General features: G+C 49.3%; 1 protein-coding gene across 1 annotated transcript; it reads left to right on the top strand.

Annotated features, from left to right (window-relative positions):
- The first annotated feature begins 2266 nt into the window (after positions 1-2266).
- On the top strand, positions 2267-2928 carry CUNH11orf87 (chromosome unknown C11orf87 homolog). The gene has a single exon (XM_042683012.1). It carries the CDS (start codon positions 2305-2307, stop codon positions 2902-2904), a length of 600 nt encoding a protein of 199 aa, XP_042538946.1. The 5' UTR covers positions 2267-2304; the 3' UTR covers positions 2905-2928.
- The last annotated feature ends 6254 nt before the right edge of the window (positions 2929-9182 follow it).

Consider the following 9182-nt stretch of genomic DNA (forward strand, 5'->3'; position numbering starts at 1 on the left):
TCTCAACCATGGCTACTCTCTGACAAGAGTTCTTTAGGGTGCTGAGAACCCTTCCAGAAGTTCGATCCAGTTTGCTGAAAGGGTTTTTCTTAATACTGTATACGGCAAATACATTAAGCTCTGTAACAAAAATTAGGGTGGAGTGCTGAGGGCTGAGTTCACGGGCATTCGACTCTGGGAATTTCTTCCCGTGTCTTAGAAACCTGGAAATACTCTGTGCCCTCCGGGGTGTGGATGGACCAGAGTTTTCCATAGACTGGTCGACTGGTTTGGGTCTGGCGATGACGGCGTGAGGAGAGAAGCAGGTGGACAGGGTTACGTGGGGATTGTTGGGGAGCGACGCAAATGCAGCGGGGTGGGAGTCCTGGTTAGGTTTGCACTTGGGGTTCGGCCGCAGTTGCGTGCGTGTCCGTGCACAGCCCTGTCGTCTGTCTAGTGCACGCAGTTCCAGCCCAGGGCAGCGCCGTGGGGGTCGGGGGGTCGGGGCGGGGGGACTCTCACCAGACACGAGGAATAAAGCCCGATCTGTGTCCCCAGTGGGAGAAAGGGTCTCCGTGGCTGGAAACGGGACGATCGGGGAAAGGGGGTGAGTGGCCCAGGCGCGGGAGTGCAGGAGGTGGGTTGCTGGGAGGGGGGCGTGAGGGGGAGGGAGGAGGCCGCCCCTCCTGGGCGGGGCGGGAGCCGGCCCCAGCCGCGATCGTCGCACCCCGCGGCTGGCGCGGTGCTGGGGTGTGCGGTGGGCGGGGGCCGCGGGGTGGCTCGGAGCCCTGGCAGCGGCTGGCTGACGTCACCGGCCTCTCCGGCAATAGGCTGCGAGCTGAGCTCCCCGGAGCAGCGGCGGCGAAGGCGGCGTCTGGAGCGCGGCCGGCTGGGTCCCCGGCCCCTTCGCTCCGCGCCTTCCGCAGCTCCCCGCCCTGCAGCCGGCCGGCCGCTCCGGCTGAGAAACCCACGTCTGCCCCCTCCGAAGCCTTCCGAGGGCCGGGAGGCCCCGCGACCAGCGAGAGAGGTGCGTGGGGAAGGACGGCTCGCGCGGCCTGCGCAGCCCCCCACCCCGGCGCCCCCCATCCCCGGCCCCCGCCGGCCCCCGGCCCGGCCCGGGCCGCGCGCGCCGCCTCCGCGCTCCGCAGTGCAACAGTTAGCCGGCGCCTCCGGGGAGCTGCGGGCGGGCTGCGGGACCACCGGCTCCGGGGACCCGGGGGCTGGGGGCTGGGGGGGGCGTTGGAGGGCGAGGGCTCGGGAAGGCCAGAGAGAAGATCCGATGCCCAAACTTTGCAGGCGGGAACCCTCCCCCCTGTACTTGCAGCTCCCCGGTGGGTGGCGCGGGGAGCTGGGGGGAAGGGGGCGTTGGCGGGGATGAGCCTCGGCGGCGAGGAGAGAGGTGTTCAGCTCCTTCTCTTTTGGAGGGGGGTTCTAGGTGGGGTGGGGGGTGGAGAGCAGCAGCCAGAGAAACAGACACACGCCCGGGGCACGATCCTGTGCCCCAGCCCGCGGGCGGGGACCGAGGCAGAGTGGGGATGCGGTGCCAGGACTGTCTGTCCTTCCACCCCCGCCTCCCCCGGGACTGGGACACCAGATTCTGAGAGGAAGAGCCTGGGGGGGGGGGAAGGGGGAGCAAAGGAGCGCCGTGCTCCCCTGGGACCCACTTGGTGGCCCCGGGGGTGGTGGGTGCTGGGGGGAAGGGTGGGGGGCAGGATCGGGGCGCAGGGAGCCCGGGGCGGGTGGAAAGTTGTGAAGGACGCGGCTCGGCTGCGGGATCTGCTGAGTAATGTGCGGAGCCGGGAGGTGCGGGGCGCAGACCCCCCCCCCCGCCTTGCGGGTTCGTCCAGGGGGCGCCGGGCCGGGCGGTGGGTCCGACCTTACCCCCCACTCCCCCTCACCCCGCACCCCGGGCTGCGGTGGGGAACGGCGGCTCCCCGGCGGGGCTCGCTCGCTCGCTCGCTCGGCGGGGCGGACCGATCCTCAGTCCCTTGCGCCGCCCGGGGCAGCGGCGGCGAGGACCCTAACGAAGCCTGTTCTCTTTGCAGCCGGGCGCCTCTGCGAGGGAAAAAAATAAACTAGATAAAAAAGATCCTTCCAGAAGGGGAGCGGAGGAGAGCGGCTCCCCCGGCCGGCGCCCGGAGCCCCGTGGCCGGCGGCACTTGCCAGCAGTGGCTCCCCCCGTCCTTGGCCGGCGCGCCCCCCGCGCTCCCGCGCGCCAGGGAGTAGTTTCGGGCGGCGCGGGCCCCGTCCTCTCCCTCGCCTAGCGGGGACGGTGCGCCCGAGAGAGGCAGCTCGGCGGGCCCGGCCCCCCCCAGCCCAGCGCCCATGAGTGCCCGGGCGCCCAAAGAGCTGCGGCTGGCGCTGCCGCCTTGCCTCCTCAACCGGACCTTCGCGTCCCCCAACGCCAGCGGCGGCGGCGGAGGCGCGGGGGGCCGCGGCCCGGGCGCGGGGGGCGGCGGCGCGTGCGTCACGCAGGTGGGACCGCAGCTCTTCCAGTCCTTCTCGTCCACGCTGGTGCTGATCGTCCTGGTCACGCTCATCTTCTGCCTCCTCGTGCTGTCCCTCTCTACCTTCCACCTCCACAAGCGCAGGATGAAGAAGCGGAAGATGCAGAGGGCTCAGGAGGAGTACGAGAGAGATCACTGCAGTGGCCGCCGCGCCAGTGGGCGGCTGCCCCGGCCGGGTGGGCAGACCCCGATCCAAGGGAAAGAAAACCGGCTGGAGAGACAGCCCCGAGACTCTGCCCCGTGCGCGCCCTCGAACGCCACCGCCGCGGGGCCTGGCCTGGCGGCCCCGGGGCCCTGCGCGGCGCCTCCACCTCCGCTTCCAACCCCCAGCCCGCAGGCGGCGCACGCAGCCTCCTCCTCCTCCTCCTGTTCGGACACCGCTGGCGAGGGCCTTTTACAAACGGTGGTACTGTCCTGATTGTCCCACCCCGCCTCTTCACCCCTTCCTCATCTCCGGCATCTTCACCATCCTCGCCTTCCCCCAGGCCTGCCTTCCTTCCGCCCTTCCTTCTCCATCCCCTCCCCCCCACCCCCAAATCTGGCCTCTCTGTCCTCCCCCCCCGCCCCCCCCCCCCCGGGCCTCCCTCGGACTCTTGCTTCTCCTCCGCCGAGGCACTGTGCGGTATTTGTAAATATTGGGTGAGGAAAGTCTCAGCAGAAGAAATAACGCTGACAATACTTTATTCATATTTATAGTAATTATAATACTAATAACACAATCCAAGCGCATGACAAATCACATAATTTCTCCTTGTCAACGAAGGATGCGTCTTTCCTCTCCACCCCGGGCCCCCCGCCCCCCTCAGTCAGGAGGAGAAACCGCACAAGCTACCAAAAACACGCAAGGCAACCCCGTGCAAAAGGGAGGGGAGGGGGCCCCGTGATGTACATAGCCGTCAAGTTAGGGTTCCGCTACCCTCCTGCCCCCCCCTCGCCCCCAAGCTTCCACTTTTCCTTTGCCTTCTCTCCCTCCCCGTCTCTCACCCCAAGCTGGGCTCAGCCAATCGTCTACGAGAAGAGAAATGCGGATGTGATTAAGCACCAGGACTGTGGAAGGCCACAGAAAAAGCCCCAGGAGAGAAAAACCCCAAACAAACAAAAGTTTAGGACAGGTCACCCCTTCCACCCACCCGCCTTCTCACAATGACCTTTTCCAAGATAGAAAAGTTTGATTTACTTTTAGACATGCCTCTCGCTGGCCGAGCGTCAAAGCCTTTAAATGCACTAAGAACAAAAGCAAAAGCTGTCTGCTCCCCCCTCTCCCTTCCCCTGCCCTCCCCCCAAACCTCCCCCACCCCCTTAACACCTTTGACTTGTGGTGTTTGGAGAGATCCCGGAGCTGTCCACACTGCTCTGGTGCTGAAATGGCCTCACCTAATGCGTATTTCCTTCGTGCAGGTCAAGGAGGGGCTGCTAGGGAAAGCAATTCTTAACGGCTTTTGGTTGGTTTCTCTCTTCTTTTTCTCCAACCGAGTTAGCGTGTACTATTGTTTTTCTTATTTATTAAACGTTGCATAAGTTATCTTTTTGTAAAAAAAAACACAAAACAAGACATAAAAACATATTAAGTGACGTGCAGTACTAAAGTATCTAACCAACCAGAATGTTTCTGTTTCAGTTTGAGAACAAGTGCACCTTTGTTGTATACTTATTATCTTGGTACCAAAAACAGAAGAAATTATAGTTCTGTTCGACATCCTCCAAGCTGTATATTCTTGTTGATGCTTTCCAGCTGTTGCTATAAAGGGTCCTGCTGGATGAGGAATTCGGTGTTGTGGGCTGGTCCTGCTGATTCTGCCCTTTTGTACCTTACTCTGTAGCTGACTGTTATAAAAAGATGACATGTATGTTTTCTTTTTTTTTTTTTAACCTCTTGCGAATAACAGAAACAACCACCACTACAAAAAAATAATGGATGCGCTGGAATGCCATCTATTAAAACACGGTTAATATTTAAACAGTGCCCGTAATTCTCCCTGCATGCACTTACCACCTGGAGGCAGTGTGCGTGCTTGCTTGTGCTGTCTGTGTTTGAGGAGGGACTGGTGGGGATGTTGGACAATTTGTATGACAGGACATGCAAATTTCAAGAGAAGTTAAAGCAGCCAGTACTTAATGGGATAAAAATGTTTCATTACAAATCTGTGCCTGTATTTGAGATTCAGCAGAAAAGGGTCTCTCTTCCTTGTGAGTCTGGCTTAGCTGACATTACTGAATACATGAAAACAAATATGAAGGGAGAAAAGTGTAGGGGAAGATAAATATTTTATTCTTACTCTTAATGCCAGATAAGTCTATCTATATTAGGAATGGAGTCTTCCTCTGATTATTTCCCACTTTGTTTCCCTTGGGTAGATGGCAGAGAGTTCTAGAAGCATATTTATAATCTTAATTATAGGCACTGGCATCCCTTCTTGGAAACTTAATTTTGTGACAGCTATTCAAATGTTTGTAAAAAGTTTGAATGAGAACCATCTAGAAGAACCTTAACGGAAAGTCTTTATCATATTGCTGTGTGTAACATGGCCCCTGAGTGCATCCCTCTCCAAGTAAGGATGATGATATGGATTCCTGTCTTGGTTTCGGCCATAAGTGCAGTTGTCCAGAAAAAAAAAGATGGCCCTTGGTGATTTTTCGTCACCTCAAGATCAGTTCCCATCTTTTATATTTATAAAAAAAAATCAGCTTAATTTTAACCACCCATTAGATACTCACCCAAGTCCTTTTCCTAAAGTACAGAAGACCATGGCTTAAGCATACATAACATGTTATAATATTAGAAAGACCAGGTCTGATCTTGGACACAGTATATTAAACAATGAGCCAGGCTCTCTCCGGTGCCTTAGTCGCATCCTAGTAATAGGTAAAAGAGTGCATTAACTCCCGCAGACCACTAAGGAATCCTTTAGTGCATCAGAGCTCGATATTATACATCAGGATGACTAAGGCACTGGGGAGGAGAAAGTCCATTAATTTTTGTAGCTTGCGCTCATCCAGCTGAAGCTCTTTAATACCTGCTTACAGAATCACTTTTGGACTTGAGCTTTGAATGGAATCAGGAACCCAAGAGGGAGCTTCCTCATTTCCAAATGAACTCTACTAAAGTGCATGGATATTACTTTCTTCCCTTTATCTGGTGCACTTTATTTTTACAGTGAATAATTTCCCATTTTATTAAAGCAATAAGATATTCTGTTGTGAGCAGTGCTAGATGATGATTCCATTTCCTTGGTGCTGAAGCTACTCATATGTTCTTGCCTTATGAATCATAGTACATTCAAGGCATGCAATAATATTTCCCTTCCAACAAGCAGTCCGTATACCCTAGTGGGTAATGTCCTATATAATTTTTCCCTGAAGGAATAGAAAAAGAAAAGGAAATAAAATGATTTTTTGTTGTTAAAAAAATCTTGATACCTCTAAACATGGGCACACATCTGTAATCTATTGTTATTTTCTACCTGAATGTGTGTATGCCTTTCTCCATTAACTGACTATCGTTTAAAACTCCTAATAGCATCTCGTGTAAAGATGATGCATTTATATTCACTCTGAGTTCAAAACAGTCAGAACCCTAAGCTTCTGGTGGTGTCAAATAAAATCTAGTAGGACAGTTCCCATACCAAATTACTGAATAAGCACACATCCAAGCAATTTGTGTAGACCTTGCTAAAAGCACGCCTTATGGAGCTCAGTTGACAGTCCCAGGAGTTTGGGATGCTACCCATAGGGCATTTTGATTTTTATTTCTATGAAACAAAAGGCAATATAGGAATAGCTTAATTTCTTTTAAGGATTTTATTCACTGATGTCCCGTCAAACAAATTACTCCAAACCCCTAATAGCTACAGCTCAACTTCTGCACTTGCTATTATCAATAAGGTGGCATGCTTGTTATTGTTTTTTTTTAATGAGAAAATTGGGGAGAGAATGCCATTATGTTAACTCTATGGGACTCTGAATCTTTAAGATGTAAATGGATATAATCTTTAGAATTTATATACACTCATAGATATGTATTTATATATGTATACCTTTTGTACAAATTTACAATGGACTTTTTGTATTCTCTTTTCTGACATTACAAGAATGAGATGGAAACCAAATAATTGTTCCATCCTCTTATCCAGGAAGGATACTTAAAAGTCAGGTATATGCATGCATTTATTTCTCTGGGGTCAAATTTGAATGACTCCCTCTTTATTTAATGAGAAGGGAGAGCTGTGGTTGGCTCGGGAAATTGGTAATTAGATAAGCTTCCTTTCCTATGTCAGTGACTCAAATGTAGCAATGATAATAAAGTTATGACCATATCAATGTGGTCAAACTATCTAGATGGAATGCAAAAATATGCAAAAGAGGATTAGGGCGATTGAGACCACACACAACCCTGGTTTGTGGCTTGAATTTTTATTTTGTGTGAGATACAACTTATATCTGCATAGCTACAGGTAAAAAAATGAAAATATTATAATTATTTGTTTAGTTTGATAAGTAGTTTTTGGGAAAATATAGACACATTAGCTTTAAAACAAACTTCTTTGGCATCTGGCTTTTCCACCATTTCTATCTGTTATCAATTGAAGTTAAATAGATGATGGTTAAAATTTTATTTTTCCAGCGCGCAGAAGTAGGCTCTAAATGCTTTTCTGTGGAAGACAGCTGAGCAGTTGCTAATGGATATCATATGAAAGTTAGGGGCTAAATTAGAACCAGAAGGTTTTATCTACTATATCCAGGCTCCTGAAGTCATTTCCCAGGTAAATCTAGCCTTTGAACTTGACTCTAAAAAGCCACTTACCCTTTTCTGTGGAACTAGCGATTGTGGCTTACAGATGTTTCAGTTCATGTGACAATAAATTGGCCTAGTGATGGAAGGGTTTTTAATCATTGGACCCAATATAAACCTGATTATGATCTGTTGTTTAAAACTTATATGGCTTGACATAAATACTTATTAATGTCACCAACCTTATAATGCAATTGATGTCATCTAGACATGCTTAGCTGAGAATAAGAATTTAATTAAGTCTTATCAAGGTTGTCTTACCTATTTGGGGCAGAAACTTTCCCTGAGGCATGTGACGACATTTGGTTGTTTCTACAGAGAAATTAACAAGAACAACAAACAGCACCAACAGAACAACTCATTTTTGAACTTGAGTATATCCAACAGATAGAATAAAGAGATTAGAATTCATGGAAAAAATGTTTTGCTTTTCTATCAATAAAAGAGTTTTCTTGTTAATTGGCCTTTGGGACAATATTTTCTTATTAATTTCATGTATGATAAAGCAGGATTACAAAATTACTCATCCTTACACCCTCAGATAAAATCTTCGAAAAGAAATTGACATTCTTTGTTGTTGTTGGCAGTGGTGATGGTGGTGGTGGTGGTGGTGGTGATGGTTGGTGGTAGTCGTTGTGGAGCTTGAATCCAGGGCCTGGGCACTGTCCCTGAGCTTTTTTGCTCACGGCTAGCACTCTACTACTTGGAGCCACAGCTCCATTTTTGGCCTTCTTTCTTTCTTTATAACTCATTAGCTCTTCTTCACAAACCAAACACATCTCAGAAGTGGAATGGGAAGTATATAATTTTTATCTGAATCCAATTAATAACATTGTAGCCCCTTTAGACAGAGACCCAGTCTCTGGAGATGATCTGCTTAGGGTGTCAGATTTCTTCTTTCTCTGCTTATATGTCTTTAAAATAACCTGATATTTCAGGAAGAGATGTGGCTGATGTGATTTTATGGCATAAGTGTGGGAGCTAGGGGTTGGGGGGAAGAAGTACCCTGAGTTCAGGCCCCACAACTGACAACAACAACAACAAAAAGATGGCTAATTATCTCTACAAAGGCAGATGCATTCATAATGCTGCCCAGTATCTAGCCTTGGTCTGCTCTGCTACCCGGAAGTTTATGTTCTGACCGCAGTTTGTGGATTTCCTAGGATGGTATTAATTTATGAAATATTAACTATATATTTTCTTTTTGTGCTGGTTCTGGAGCTTGAACACAAGGTTAACACTCTGCCACTTGAGCTACAGCTCCACATCCAGCTTTTTTGGTGCTTAATTGGAGACAAGTGTCTCCTAGACTTTTCTGCCTAGGCTGGCTTTGAACTGCATTCCTCAGATCTCAGCCTCCTGAGTAGCTATTCTTCCAAATACCATCTTTAAATAAGAACTGATGTAGATAGAATTGTTTCTCTTTGTGAAGGTATATATACATATGCACATATATATGAAAGTATAAATACATATATAAAAATATATACATATATACATATATAACATAAAACTTTTATATATACATATATAACATATACATATGTTTATTATTATTAAGGAGTTGTGCAGAGGGGTTACAATCCTATACGTTAGGTTATGAGTATAGCTCTTCTTGGACAATGCCACTCCTTTCTTCAGAAGGCTCTACTGTTGAAAACATTACACATGAAGTTGGGGCTGCAGTGATGTATAGCTTTCTTATCCTCTTTCACCTTATACTGACCATCCTCTACTTTCATTAGACAATTTTCTATCTTCCTTAACCATGTTTTTTTTTTTTTAACTCCAAATTGCTCATTTTAGCCTAGGGTACATAATTTTTCTGCAAATGGAACCTCTCAAATCCTAGGACGGCTCTTATAATTCTCATTGAGGTGTCAATGTTACATTGAGGTGGCAGAAAA

The sequence above is a fragment of the Dipodomys spectabilis genome, unplaced genomic scaffold (assembly GCF_019054845.1).
Source record: "Dipodomys spectabilis isolate Male_0828 unplaced genomic scaffold, ASM1905484v1 ptg000076l, whole genome shotgun sequence".
NCBI classification, from domain to species: domain Eukaryota; kingdom Metazoa; phylum Chordata; class Mammalia; order Rodentia; family Heteromyidae; genus Dipodomys; species Dipodomys spectabilis.

What these genes read in the sequence shown, in the direction of transcription:
- CUNH11orf87 (XM_042683012.1), top strand. Translation starts at nt 2,305, where the DNA reads ATGAGTGCCCGGGCGCCCAAAGAGCTGCGGCTGGCGCTGCCGCCTTGC.